Source organism: Notamacropus eugenii, chromosome 1 (assembly GCF_028372415.1).
Source record: "Notamacropus eugenii isolate mMacEug1 chromosome 1, mMacEug1.pri_v2, whole genome shotgun sequence".
NCBI classification, from domain to species: domain Eukaryota; kingdom Metazoa; phylum Chordata; class Mammalia; order Diprotodontia; family Macropodidae; genus Notamacropus; species Notamacropus eugenii.
Genome location: NC_092872.1, coordinates 308099812 through 308115651, shown reverse-complemented (window position 1 = coordinate 308115651; position 15840 = coordinate 308099812). Strand labels below are relative to the sequence as shown.

Here is a 15840-nt window from a genome sequence, read left to right as displayed (position 1 = left end):
TTCACCCAGTATGCCCACAGCTTAGCAGAGTGCCTGGCGCATGGGAGGCAATTAATAAATGTTCATGATTGGTTGATTCTGGTGAATAGTTAAAAAATAGTCAGAAAAATTTAAGAGTTTGACTCCATTATCCATGCCAATGAAAAGAATGGATTGATGGCTTGAATAACCCAAAGAACTGAAAAATTTTTTGTAATGAATTATATGCTTTTTGGGGCAACATTTTTAATGAGCTAAAATACATTCTGTGAACACGCCATATATACGATGTGGGGGAACACCACTGCGGGGAAAAGGGTTGGTTTAACAAAATTGTTTTGGATCATGTGTGGATTCTTGAATTTAATGAATTTATCATCATGGCAGGGAGAAAGGTTGTAAGTTTTAAACTGGCCAGGACCCTGAGAGTATAAAGTTCTGGGTAAAATTCAAAGCCATTCAAAGCCATTACCAGGTGTGCTGCCTCAACTATCTCAGTAGCACAGGAAGTTGTGGAATTGCGGGACTGTGGAATTAGAAGTAAAAACTTTACATTTCAAGTTAAATTGCTCTTCTGAATGCCTTCCAATTTTTTTCTAATTGATGTCTAAATTTAACCAGAAAGATCCAAAATATGACAGATGTTAGAGTTCCTATTTTCTTGTCATTGTTTGGTCTGGGGCCATTCACATAGTTTCCTAACCCTTTCAATCTTGTCTCACCATACAGTTGAGAAACTGGATAGAAGGAATGTTCTTAATTATTTTCAGTGACTACTGCATATCAAATGACTGATAGGGAGCCCCATTCTAATTGGTCCATTTTTCCATCCACATGATTTGGCTTTTCAGTCTCCATATCAAAAAACCATCTGTCCTAGACTTTTTGTCACTGAGATACCAAGTCAGGTGAATCCAGTCTGATCAGTTTTGTGAAAGTGCTTTGCTAAACAGAAAAAAAATTCTGGCCTCTGGGAGAAAAAACATTTTTTTTAAATGTCCCTTTTCTCTTTTTACTTTACAGACCAGGTTTGTGATAAATGAACAACTTTCAGAAGAAGCCAGAGACTCCTTTTGCTTTGAGGATTTTTTTTGCTTTGCATTTGACAAAATACCCAAATCCTCAGGGTTAGTTTAAAAAAAGTATACTCCTGTTCTAAAAAAAATGTCATTTGTACACCTTAAACTCCCAAAACATTAAGAACTTCAATTTCTACAGAGATAAGAATGTCATGTCAGACAGGAAGGTGAGTATTTCTCAAGAGAACAAGGAAAATTAATTGGACTGAAGAAAACAGAAGGACAGAATCAAGCATCTCCAAGACTTAGAGAAGATCTCAAAAATTATTCTGTAAAATGTCTCCTATTTCAATACCTTAATCAGTTCCTTTTCTTTATAGAGCTCTTCATATGGTTCTGGGAGAGGATCTTTAATTTTTGCCTTTAAATTCTGCAGTCGGCTTTCCAGCTCCTTGATTTGCTTTTCACATTGGTCCCAGGTCTGTTTGAAAAACATTGTGAAGAGGAAGAGTGAATAGCTTAGTTAATGAGGGAATTCATCTGTGCTTTTTTGGTATTAAATGTGTTTTACAAAACATGCAGAAACCCAATTCTTGATCTTAAATAGATTATAATCTAAAGAAAGGAACCAAGACCATTTGCGAATTATATACATTGGGTTCAACAGTGCCCAGCGCACAGTCCTTAATAAATGCTTGTTGATTGATTGACTAATTATTTCATCAAAGATGATCTCCAATATTAGTATATTCAACGTGCATTTAATTCTTTTTTTGCATAAGAAGGTATTAGTCCAGATGTTAGGAAGAGGATGTGGTTTATAATAATAACAGCTAGCATTTATAAGGTAAAGGGTACAATACATAAACAATAATAATAGTTATACTAATGATAGCTAGCATTTGTATATAGCTTTAAGATTTGCAAAGCACTTTCAATATGTTGTCTCATTTGACCCATTTGTATTGAGGAGAGTGGGGGGGTTAGGGGAGGAGTCTTAGGGAAAATTTAGTGAAGAAGGCACCTGAGTTGGGCCATAAACATTTGTTGATGGTAGAATTTCAACAGATAGCTGAGGGGAATATTTTTTTCGTCCTGAGTCCCCTGATATAATGTTAACATGCTCAGTGTAATAACGTAAAATGCCAACACAATTTGGGTTTACTATTCAATAAAACATTTCTTATCTAGATTTAGAAAGCTGGAAATTTAAATATCAAAAACAGAAGAAAACCAAAAGATGAACCAAAAAAAAAGACTCTAAACAGAATTGAGACAAAACAAAACAAATAAAACAATGTCTTGGATTGCTCAGTGGTATCTTACATTCTAACTTCCTCATTTTACAGCTAAGGAAACTGAGGCCCAGGGAAGGTTAACTGACTATGTCTAAGTTAACATTAACAGAGTAAAAGAGGTAAGATTTGAACTTAGGTCTTCTGGGTGCATTAGGTGGCACAAAGGATAGAGCACCTGTCTTAGAATCAGGAATCTTCTTCCTAAGTTCAAATCTGTTCTCAGACACTTGCTAGCTGTATGACCTTGGGCAAGTCACTTAATTGTTTACCTCAGTTTTCTCATCTGTAAAATAAGGTGGAGAAGGAAATAGCAAACCACTATAGTAAATTGCCAAGAATACACCAAATGGCATCATGAAGAGTCAGATTGATTGAAAAAAACGACTGAACAAAAAAACTTTTGACTCCAGAATGAGGGCTCTTTACCCCTTACACTTGTACTCTGATCAGAGAAGACCACCCTCCCCCCCCCAATGCTTTTTATTCAGAGCCTGTTGAATTATTTTTATACAATTCTAGGAGAGTCAGTTATCTGGTTTCCAGTACATAGCAAATTAGAAAAAGGGACCAAGACTATGCTACAGACATGTGAAAAGTGATAGCTAGCAACCTGACATTCAGGGATCATGGATTTAGAGTTGGAAAAGACCTTAGAGGTCCTCAAATCTAAGGGGAAATACCTGGAAATTATAATAGACATAAGAATTCAAAAACCATGGCAGTCCTCAGAGGGCAGCAATAAGGAAGGAACTGTGATATAGGGCAGGAGGTCCTAATGATTTTTTTGTGTCATGGACCTATTGGCAGACTAGTGAAGCTTACTCAGAATAATGTTTTTAAATGAATAATATATGTATTATTTTTGCTGTTCAGTCATTTTTCAGTTGTGTCGGACTCTTTATGGCCCCCATTGAAGGTTTTCTTGGGAAACCTTGCAAAAAATGTTTGTGTGTGTGTGTGTGTGTGTGTGTGTGTGTGTGTGTGTATACTATACACACATATATGTATATGTATATGTGTGTGTATCTATACATATTATATGTTGTTACAAATGAAATTAATGATATGGAAATATAGCTATCAAAGCATTTTTTTTTTAATACAAGTTCACAGATCCTCTGTAAAAAACTCTTGTTGGAGAAGAAAGAGTTCTGTGTTTAGGACCATAGATTTAGAGATGAAAACCACTTCAGAATTCATCAGGTCCAGCAGTTTGATTTTACATATGAAGAAATGGGTGCACTGAGGGGAAGTAGTTTGCCTTAGGTCAAACAGGAAGTAAGTGACAGAGCTCAGATTTGAACTTAAGTCTTCCAACTTTAGAAGTTTTCAGTGTTCTAGAGCCAATGTTCTTTTTACTGAATAATTTTGCTTCCCTATTCTCATACCAGTCAGAAAACCTGATTTCCAATCTTTACTTGAGTACTATTTTAAAAATTACTTAGCTGAACACTTCATGGTGGTGATATAAAAGGTCCTATAGGAGCCCAGATCTCCTATAAAATCTCCAGCAAAGTTCTAAAAATATACCAGGAAGAGAAAAATGATAAAGAAAACCAAAGAATAATGGTATTAAATTCTTCTGTTCTATTGTATTCAGTCCAGGTCTGCCTTCAAAGATTGAATTTGACTGAATAAAACTGAATTGTCTTGAAAGAAAGAAGTGAATGGGTATCTTTGAGCTGAGAAAAGTCATGTGCCTGGTTCTGAGGCCTAAAGGCAGCCTCTACTCTAGGACCTGGTTTGTCAGAGCAGCAGGGGACTTACACCACCCTCCAGGTGACTAAATAAAATGATACAGCCATTCTCAAAAGGAACCTTTTAAGAGGCCTGAAACCAGTGCCTGGCAGTCCCTGTAGGAGCTATAGCATAAGAGAAAGCCAGCATAGAATCCATACAGTCCTACTAGAGCAATAACAGAAGATAGGGACAGGGCCAAGGTAGGACACAGTGCCAACACAACTCTACTTCTCTTGAGTCTTAGCATAAGAAGGCCCTTCTAAAGATCATCACTTCTGTTGGAGCCACAAGCAGCAGACAGGGTCAACAGAGAGCCTAGGGGGTCTTAGCACCAGTGACCTAGGTGGAGGCCATGGCAGGGGCAAGAGCAAACTCCTGGTTGGTAATTATAGAGGAAAGGCCAAACCCTTCATTGGGTTACCAAGACCAAGGATGAACTTATCCCACAGAACAAAGTATAACCTGGAATAAAAAAAATAAACCTTTAATAGGGGATGTTATGCATTCCTAACGAAAAGGTCAGAGCTCATTAGAAATGTTGTAGTGTAATACAAGAGTCAAGAAGAAACTAGAAAAGGTAAATAATTTGACCAATTTGAAGGTACTAAATAATAATGAAGAATTTCTTTACATTCTAACAGGGGAAAAAGCAAAATTGTCCTTTCAGAATCTTAATGACTTCTGGGATCATAGAGACAGAGGATTTCATTCTGTTTTATTGGTTTTGACAGGATAAATAAAAGAGAGAGTAAAATAAATATACTACAGAAAAATTGAGAAAGAAGGAGGAGAAATTCACTATTTTACAAAAATCATTGCTGAAGAAGTCTACAATCATGGGGGTGGGGTGAGGGAAGCAAACACCTATTTTATTTTATTAGAATCGGAAAAGCAGGTATGATAATACACATAGATTTTGGTGCTAAAATACATTAAACTCAACTGGACAGTGAGAGGGGACAGGAAAGTCAGTGTTAAGGAGAGAATAGTCACCAGCAAATAAAATTCTCAGGAAATACATAAAGAATGGATTACAGAGTGAATGAGTATAAGAATTAGAAAAAGGTTCTAGGCCTGTGCATAGAGAAAGGGTAGGGGAATAGAAGCAAAGCATTTTAAATACTGATTACTCATGCTGATCAATTATTTCTTTTTCTCTACATCCTTCTTCACTGCAAAAGGAAGAGGAGGAGAGGAATAAACATATGTAACTAAAAATGTAACCATGAATGTGGATGGGATTAACTCACCCATTAAACAAAAGAGGTTACCAGAATGACTTAGAAAGCAAAATCCAATAAAATGATACTTGTAAGAAATATACTTGAAATACAAAGATTCACAGGGTTAAAATGAGGAACTGGAGCAGAATTAATCATACTTCATGCAAACTGAAAAAAATAGGAATAGCAATGAGAATCTTTGGCAAAGTAATGGCAAAAATTGTTGTTCAGTTATGTCAGTCATTTCTGACTCTCTGTGACCCCATCTGAGGTTTTCTTGACAGAGATATAGGAGTGATTTGCCATTTCCTTCTCTAGCTCATTTTATAGATGATGAAACTGAGGGAAACAGGGAAAGTGACTTGCCCAGGGTAACATAGCTAATATGCGTCTGAGACCACATTTGAACTCAGGTCTTCCTGACTCCAGGCAGGGCATTCTATCCAATGGGTCACCTAGCTGCCCCAATAACAAAAACAGACAAAGGTAAAAGAGATGAATGAGTTATGACTAATTTAAAAGAGAAAAACTAGTATAACTAGGGAAACTAGTTATTTTTAGGCAACATAGACACTTAATATATCCATACTTAGTGCCTTAAGTGTGAATACTTATGAGTAAAAGAAAATTAAATATAGGTCATTTCTCAAGGCTCTGTTCTGGGCACTTTTCTCTCCCTCAATACAATCTCCCTTGGCCACCTCATTAGCTCCCATAGATTCAATCATTTCCATGCAGATGACTCTCAGTTCTATTTATCTATCCCTCTAAATCTCTAAAATTTTTACAAGAATGATGCAGTGAGAGTATCTGGATGAAAATGAGTTAAAACTGAGAGGCTTTGGATAGCATTTTTCTGTAATATGCCATTTCTTTATAGTTACACAACTGTCTAAAATAGGCTATAAGATCCCATTTTGCTTATTAATTTCAAGAAAGAGTTTATTTTGATAGAGTATAAAATACAGCTTGTGTCTCATCAGACAAGATGTCTGTCACGCATTCATCTAGATTATACGCAATTCCATCATAGACACAACTAAAGAAATAACTTTGTTAAATGAATCTCAATCTGCTGAGTCCTGACATCAAGCAAGGTGCTATAGAGAGTAGCAATTATTCACAAAAGGTATTTTTGTCTGAGAGTGTCCCTCCCAGCATTAGGAGATGGCCCATATAAGGATCAAATGAAAAGCAAACTGTCCCATTAACACTGAAGTTCTCCCAGTGTTCCTATTCACAAATGACATTGGCCTGATGGCAGGCATCAAGCTATAGAACACTACAAAGCCTCTTTGATGAAATCCACAACAAAATTAAATGAGATAACATTTATAAAGCACTTTGCAAATCTTAAAACATTATATAAATGCTACCTATTATTGTCATTATTAAGACTTTTCTAACCATTCATATTTGAAAAACAAGTTGGATTAATATTTATTTGAACATATAGTGACATACAGCTATCAAAATATGAATGGGCAGCCCTTCCTTTGAATTAATCTTGTATAAACAGGTGATATGTTTATCTTAGAAGAACATAGTATGCCCAAAATTGAGATTAGAATGTATTGAAAGCACTGATAAGTTCCCCAAATGGCCCATAGCAATATCATGGAACACTATGATCTTGGAAAAATTAAAATGATAACTATATTAAAGAGTTATGTAACATGGCCATAAACAAACTGTTGCACTATACCAAAAATGATTTATGAAGTTGTTATTAAAGACATTTCTGAGAGCCATATGACTGGGGGAGAAAAGGATAGGCTAGTCATATAGCAATAATCAGAGGCAACAGACAGATAGATGAAAAGGCACCTCAAAAAAGCAGAAGAAAGAAGAGGAAGGTCTCAAGTGCTTTTAGGTAGCTCCTTTGTTTACGTCTATGAAAAAAAGTAAAGCCGAAAGAGAAAGAAAAACCACACCTATGTAGTCATTGATCCAAAGCATGAATCTCTTAAGATATCACAGAGCAAAAAGGAAATGAAATGCACTTGAATATTGTAGATTAAAAAAAATAAAATAATTGGATTGTTTACCTCTATAGTGCTTTGGAATTCTTTAGTCATCTCAGCTACTTGAAGTTGGCAATTCCTCCAGGTATCCTGCAAATTTCTGATTTCTCTATCAATGGAATCCTCAGTCGCTGGGTCAGCTATTGTCAGTAACTTTCTCCCTGCTTCTAAAGTGAGAGCACAGGTAGTTTGCTGTCTTTGAAGAAGTACTTCTTTGTTCTAAAAAGCAAGAAAAATGATTTGCTTATATCAGTGGTTCTCCAAATGTGGTCCTCAGATTTCTTGGGGTCCTTGAATTCAAGAGGTCTATGAGAGCAAAACTATTTTGATAATGCTAAGATATTATTTTCCTATTAAAATATTTCTTCATTTTTTCAACTAAATATCTATGTGAGAGAATTTCTTCATATACTTCAATCAAAGCAATCTATTATAACAGATTAAAAGCAGAATCAGAAACAACTGTCTTCTATTAAGCCAGATATTAAATAGATTTGAAAAAAATATGTAAAACAATGCAACTCTTCTCACTAAATTTTTGTTTGGGAAAATACAATTTTTTAATAAAAATTTTATCTTAATAAATATTTTTTATTTTAATAAATATTTTAATAAAATTTTATTTTAACATTCATTTTAACAGTTGATTTATTATTGCTATTTTAAATGAATAAATATTTTAAGAACATATCAGGCTTTATTTCTAATATGATAAATGTCAATGGATACAATGCACATAAACAAAAGCTATTTATGTGTTTGATAATTTCTAAGAATGCAGAGGAATTCCTCAATCGCTTTTAAGTTCTAAGTTTGGTCCTGAGGCCAAAAATCTTAAAAAATCTCTCATTTAGAGCTAAGCCATGCCCAGAATTTCTGTGTTTTAGTGAGTACCTGCCTTGTTGAACTGTTCTTAATTTTTAACAGCATAAACATATAGGAGGTGGGGAAAGCAAAATACTGAAGTGTGCGTGAATAATATACCTCCTCATCATACTGATCATTTAATAGATGTGACCAAGTAGGGAGCAAACTTCCAAGTATATACCCCTTAAAGAAACTCTTTTCATTTCAATGTAAGATCTAACTAGGCAGATTAGGTAGGCAGGCAATAAATACTATTAACTGCCATGTGCCAGGCATTATGGTTATCTCTGGGGTTACAAAAGTAAGCAAAAAGACAGTCCCTGCCCTCAAGAAGCTTACAAAAAGAAAATCCCAATTGCAGTTCGAAAAAGTCCAGAGAAATTTTTAGAAATAGTCTTCAGAGGATAAGGAATTAGAAAGGCACTCAATTCCAGGGTTATTAGAAATTCATGGAAGTAGTGCCCCAGGCATAGATCAGAGGTCTCAATGATCTCTGATTATTCTGGTCCAAGTGGTAGCAAATTTTGTTTAATAACTTAGGGTAATTTACCTGAAATAGAGGAGAAGGAAAAAAATACCCAAAAGAGTATATTGGAAAGTAAAAGAGTATAGGTTGCAAGTCTAAAAATGTGTTTATATATAAAGTTCTAGAATTGTTTGGGGAGTTAAGATTGTTTTCTGCTTTTGTGTTTCCAGCACTGAGCACAGTGCCTGGCATATAGTAGGCACTTAGTAAATGCTTACTGACTTGTTGATTAGTTTCTATAAAACTGTCTAACTAGTCAAGAATCTTTTTGCTTAATTAATAAAAGATCTTATTCAGCTTTTAAAAGTCCAGATACTAGGTTGATTTTGAAAAGATTCTCATACTTCAACAAGTATTTGGTTCAATTTAAAAAATCCATTTTCTTGTGTTTTAAGCATTTTCTTCCTTGGGACACTTGAAAATGGAAAAACTGTAAAGACCCTAAATTGAAAACCCAAACCTGTCAATGCCCCTAAAACACATTCTATCAGCAATACCTTGAGATCATGAATAAGACTTCTGATTTGGCAAAGACTATAAGAATCTTGGCTCTTAACTGCAGACAGGAAATGGTCAGTATCAGTGAGGAAGTGGGTTACATTCTGTAGAGAAGCACTGAAGCGACGCCATTCTTTCACTCGCTCATTGATGGCGATCCTCCTCTGCTGGGCCTTTCGGGTAGCATCTTGCCACCGCTCTTTCAACATTGTGAGTTTCACAACAAATTCCGTTCTTAGGAAAGACAGAATATTCATTGAGAATTATCACAACATATTTTAACTTGACTTTATTTACCCACTTGAAAAGCAACTAATAACAGTGTGATAAGTGAAACTTGGGTTTGTTATCTGTATAGGACTGTATAAGCAAAAATCTCAACAAATCTGACAATCTATAAGCCCTAAGAAGTTAGTTGCTCAAGAAGGTTAAAGGTGAGATTAGAAACCAGGTCTTCCTCATTCTAAGCCAAACACTCTGTCCACTGGAGCTCACTGCCTCTCATTTATTTACATAAATCTGAAAAAACTTAGTATCAAACATAATTTTAAAAAATGAACAGGAGGACATGTTTGGGTTTATCTTGGTATTGTGCCAACATAGTGACAAACATTCTCTAAAACAGAAGCTGCTTTAAAACACAGTATGCCAAACCATAAATGATTATCACAATTATAAATGAGCTGAATGGAATACTGATGAACATGTAGGCATCTTGTAATGTGGTTGATTACTTGAGAGGGTCAGGCATTGCAGAAATACATCAAGAGAGTACTTCCTGCAGTTCTACTATTTCAACTTCTTTTAAATAATATGTTCCATGATGGAAGATGACTTTTCTTTATCATAAAAAGAATATGTCTTGGTTTACTCTCCTGATCAGATAAAGAAATTAATACTGGTACAAAGTTGAATTTATTTGTTGCACTGGAAAGGAATGTGATTTACTATAAAATTTAACAATTTCTTTTGGAGAGTGTTCAGAGAGAGCCACAAAGATATTCACAGCGGGGAAAACAAGCAAACCAGAAATGAAAGGGAACAAGATTTAGCCAATGGAAGGAAATGCTCACAGGTCACAATAATGGAGAAATTATCTCCACAGAAGATATGACAAGAGCAAATGGGCTTTAGCTTCAACATGAGGAATTAACATAAAGAACTTGATAGGCTTCAATACTAGGATGTATTCCCAAGGAGATCAATGGAACCACCATTAGAGAATCTTTGAAAATAACAGACATTGTTAACTTCCAGTATGACTTAAATATACAGCTTAATTAAGACAAGGGTATTGGCTATTTGACCTGTAAAGAAGTCTTCAGTTCTATAATTCAATATATATATATATACACACATATAGATGGATAGATAGATATGGGGGAAGGGAAAAGCAGGAGATCCTCATGATTTGTTGTCTAGAATACACCCCATGAAGTATTCATGGAGGTGAGCTGCCCTGTCCACTTTCAGGGAGATGTGTTCAAAAGTATGTGTGACTGTGTGTGTGTGTGTGTGTGTGTGTGTGCGCGCATGTGTAGTTGGAGGTGGGGGTTACATCAAAGAAGACTGACCACAGAGACAGAAAGAACTGCCCACTTAGGAGACAGGTGTGACGACCCTCTGGTGCTTTTTCTCTTCTAGTCTGCTAAACACATCAGGACTCTGAAAGTCTCTCTGACTTCTGGGGGGGGTGGGATTTCTTTTTCTCTTGCACCATGTAGCAATGGCAACTGACCACACAGGGTGATGACTACACACCCAGACCTCAGGAATTTAACTAACTCTTGTGCTTTGTGTTTCTTTCCCAGAGGACAGGTAACTAAATAATAATTCTGAGATGGATGCTTTCAGCTTTGGCAACTACCTCATGTACTTGAGAAGTTTGGAGTCATCCAATGGAGAATCTCAAACCTTCTCCATGTGATCAGAAGATGGGAAGAGAGAAGAAAAAGAGACTGCAAGTTATCTCTTTAAAATCTACTGAATAAGCAGATCTTTGCTCAGTGGTTAATCTTCTGATGTAGTTTCCCCATCCTGTGTCATCCAAAAGTCCTTTAGCAATACACACACACACACCCACACACACACCCACACACACACACACACACACACACACACACACATACACATACACATACACACACACACGTGGCCCAGAGAGTACAGCTTAGCCTCATGCATGCTCCAAGGGGTATTTAATCAGAATAAATTAGGAGGACCCCCATTATAGATGGCACCGAAGGACTCATACACTGGTGGTGGTAGGGAATCTCAGAATACAAGGAGATTTTTGATAGGTAAAACTCAAGTTCTATAGAACTGACTATTTCTTATAAAGATATTTACCCCACGTACTCATCTGAAAAGTATATAGAAACTAACAATCACAAGTGAATAAGGAGAACCTAATCTTGCCTATAGAACTACGGTATCTACTACCACGGAGCCCTTCCTAACACAATGTTTAGATACTGACTTCATTAAGATTCACTTAGGTGGAAGTCCTTTACCTGCTGAATTACCACTGCTACTTCTCATTACATACCAAGAAGCACCTTACCTTTTCTCTATTTCTGGTGTATCCAGAAGTTGGAGTGACTGGATGACAAAATAGTCGGCAATTGGCTGATTTACAGAAATCTCAGCTTGTAACATCTGCAAATATTTCCAAAAAGGAAATGAATCAACATATTAATTCAGATCCATATTTTATGTAATAATATGAAAATATAACTTATTATTCTGATATCCTAAATAAATAAAGATAATATCAAACTGAAATCCAGAGAAAGCCATGAATTCTTAATAACTTATCTTTTTATTTAGAACAGAGGAAAATATAGTATTCACTATAAAGAAACTAGAATAATTGATTTGCTCTATGTCTCCTAATTTCCTTTCTGCCTATGTACTTGTTTTGTTGCTAATGTTTTTAATGATATAATCAGTCAATGTGTGTGCTAGTCTAATTTAGCTATCTTTATATTACAATACGTCACATCTTTCCATGTTTCTTTGTATTCTTCATTTTTGTCTTTTTTTTTTTAACAGGACAAGTGTTCTGTCCTATCAACATACCACAGTTTATTGGCTACTTTTGGGTTATTAACCATTAAGCTTGTTACCAGTATGTTTTCAATTGTCCCCTGGCTTATCGTCTGGAGAGGGTTACATAAAATAAAGCATCTATAAATATTTTTATACAGATAAGTCCTTTTTTTCCCTTTAACAATGTCCTTAGAATACAGCTCCCAGCAGTAGGATCACTGAGCAATGGAATTCTTATTATACATTTCCAGATTGCTCTTCTAAAAATTTTGTACAAATTTATAGTTTCACCAATAATCTAATAATAATAATAGTTTATGCTTATATTCATAATTTCTAGGGTTTTGAGATTTGCAAAATATTTTACATACTTTATCTCATTTGAGATATTTGTGAATATTTTATACACTGACCTATCTATACTCTTGTCATGTTCCCCAATAGAACATAAGGTTATTGAGAGAAGGAACTATTTTTGTTTTCCCAACACCTATCACAGTACTTTGGACACAGCAGGTACTTATATAACATTGGTTGAATGGTTACTGAATATGATTGTTGCAACAATCCTGTGGGGTGGGTGTTATAGGCATTAGCATCTCCTTTTACAGGTAAGGAAATAGATTTGGAGTGGTCAAGGGAATTGCCCATGGTCACTTGGCTAGTAAATAAGAGAGGATTAGAACTCAAGTCTCTCCTTAGTCTAAATCCATAGCCCACAGTGATTCCCCTTGGCAACTAGTGATGAATGCCTATTTTCCTGCATTCCTATCAACATTTAATTTTATTGTTTCCAGTCATTTTTGCCAATCTGATGGTTATAAGGTGATACTACAAATCATATTTTTTACTCCTTCTTTAAAACAATACCTGTTTATTTCCTTTAACTTCTCCATTGAGGTGATATTTGAATCACTCTTACACATTTGTATCCTTATAAACTCTGAATGGCATTTTTTTTGTCAGTTCTATTTACCAGAGATTTTTTTTCCCCCTATGTTGGAGGCTCAGTTCTAAAGTCTGCATCTTCTTAGTTAAGGTTTGATGTTGAGATGAAATGAAGTACTCACAAGTCACTGAACACTTAGGTTTATTTTGCCCCAACAAAGATTTGCAACAAGCACACAATGGCACTGATATTCTTTGTACATGCCCCAGCTTCTTGTCTTTGGTCAATCAGTCATCAGGATATATAGAGAAACCTGTGTAGTCTTGGGCACCCACCAGCAACTACAAGAAGTTAGAACCTTTTATGTCCTTAGATCAGGAAGCTGCATTAGGGAAGCTAGGGTCAGTCAAGTTACATGGGGGGAGGGGGGTGGGTGGGAAGGGGTCAGAGAAGAAAGCTATGTCAGGAAATCTCTGGCTGTTTCTTTTCATTTAATAATAATAGCTAATAATGATGATTTTTTTTTTTGATCAATTAGTTGTATCCGACTCTTCACGACCCCATTTGGAGTTTTCTTGGCAAAGATATTGGAGTGGTTTGCAATTTCCCTCTCCACTTCATTTTCCAGATGAGTAAACTGAGGCAACCAGGGTTAAGTGACTTGTCCAGGGTCACACAACTAGTAGGTGTCTGAGGCAGTATCTGAATTCAGTCTTCTTAACTCCAAGTTAAGCTACCCTGCTTGGAAAAGTCTGTTCAAGTTAAAAGAATATGAACAAAAACATCAGTTTTGATGTCAATGATTTATTTATTGATGCACCTGTATGTTACATTAAAATCTGGCTTTTAGGGTAGAAGAGCATCATATAATAATTCTGCTTTGAAGATGCTTAGTAAATTTAACGGGAAAAAAATCTTACCACCACACACACAAAAAAAAAACAAGTATAATTTTAGTAAATAATGTGTTCCAATGCAAAGTTACCCAAAACATCAGCATACAACTGGGATTTTAAATTCTGATCTGGAGATCTTAATGTAAGAGTTAAGAATTTTAAATTAATTTTTAACCAAAAAAAATGGCACCAAGCACGAATCATACTTTTTGCACTAATAAATTCAGGATCCTTGAATCCTGGATTTCTGAATGTGGTTTAATTTCAGGCCAAGAGTTTGAGGTATGGTGCTCTGAAACTCCTAGCATGGAAATACAGATAAGGTTCCTCAATATTTTAATAGATGTTCGTAACTAGACAAATGCAAATGATTTCACCTCTGCCATAGCTAAGTCCAACATGCTGAAGGCTCAATTCTCTTAAGTACTATTCAAACTTTGCAAAAACAGCACATTTACTATGTTTGCTAGGCTGTTGTGGTCTCATTTGCAGAAGACTTAGAATGAGTTCCAATATTTAAAAAAATTAAGTAGAAAAATATGGCTTTCAGAGCTTCTTCAAGATAAGGTCATTTTCCACATGTCTAGTGTGGATTTGGGGCAGCAAGATGGCTCAGTGTATAGATTGCTGGGTCTGGAGTCAGGAGGACTTAAGTTCAAATCTTACCTCAGACAATGACTAGCTGTGCAACGTCAAGCAAGTCCCTTAATCTTGTTTGCCTCAGTTTCCTCACCTATAAAATGAACTGGAGAAATAAGTAGCAAACTACTCCTGTCTCTGCCAAGAAAACCCCAAATGGAGTCACAAAGAGTCAGACATGACTGAAGCAAATGAATAAAATAATGTGGATTTGATTCCAAGAGGAACATACAATAGTGAAAGAAAGAACCTTACCTAATTTTGAGATATGTTGCTTCTAAAACTTTTTTCGGGGGTAAGACATGGGAGGTAAAGAGGTTTGCTGACATTACCTCAAATGTTTTCTGCTGCTCTAGAAGATCCTCAAGTCTGCCAGCCAAGTTCGTTTTCAGACACTCTTCTATCTTCTCCAAAAACTGTATTAACTTCTCACATTTGTGAAGGAAATTTTCATTGAATCCAGTTCCCTGAAGTTCACTACAAGTTAAATAGGATCATGCAAAAAGGATGTTACAAAGTGTGGCCCTTTCATTTTTCCTTAATGGACATAATATGGTATAGACATGGTTTTCTAACCTGCATTTCTCCACAGCGGTAGCAGTTGCCTGACTCCACTTTCGATTCAGATTTTGTAATGTCTTTATATCTATGTCACTAAGTGGCAGCTTGAAGCTCACTTCATTCAAATGTTCCATGTCAGGGGACAATGCTGTTAATTCTAACATGCGATTCTGTTCAAAGGGAGGGTAGGAACAAAAAAAAAAACCACCACAATTAAATTCTAGAAAATTTTTCTTTTTGGTCAGACATTTAAATGTTCTGCAATTTTAGAGCCAAAAAGAACTTAAGCCATTATCTGGTGATGTCAAAATAAAATAGAAACATTAAACCATATATATGGATCCTTGACTGCATATTGACTTAGAAAACCATATATTAACATTATTTCTATTCTATTCTATTCTATGTTATTTATTTTGGTAAATATTTCCCAACTACATTTTGAGCCCTATGTGCCAGACCATGTATTTGACACCTCTGATCCTCTGGCATTTTATAGGTGAGAAACCAGAGGCCCAGAGAGGTTCAGTCACTTTCCAGTCTCAAAATTACTTGACAGTAGAGTCAGAATTAAAAACTCAATTCTCTTGAATCTTAAGCCATTGATTGTGAAACAGTATTTAGCAACAC

General features: G+C 35.6%; 1 protein-coding gene across 7 annotated transcripts in view; it reads right to left on the bottom strand.

Annotated features, from left to right (window-relative positions):
- The window catches only part of SYNE2 (spectrin repeat containing nuclear envelope protein 2), a 416605-nt gene that overhangs the window by 50403 nt on the left and 350362 nt on the right, over positions 1-15840 (bottom strand). For all 7 annotated transcript variants that reach the window (XM_072629431.1, XM_072629430.1, XM_072629434.1 and 4 more), the window contains 6 exons: positions 15226-15380; positions 14982-15126; positions 11738-11832; positions 9174-9408; positions 7308-7502; positions 1354-1479 (listed from right to left, as the gene is read on the bottom strand). In XM_072629431.1, coding sequence (XP_072485532.1) covers positions 1354-1479; positions 7308-7502; positions 9174-9408; positions 11738-11832; positions 14982-15126; positions 15226-15380 — 951 coding nt within the window. The remainder of the gene's footprint in view (positions 1-1353; positions 1480-7307; positions 7503-9173; positions 9409-11737; positions 11833-14981; positions 15127-15225; positions 15381-15840) is intronic.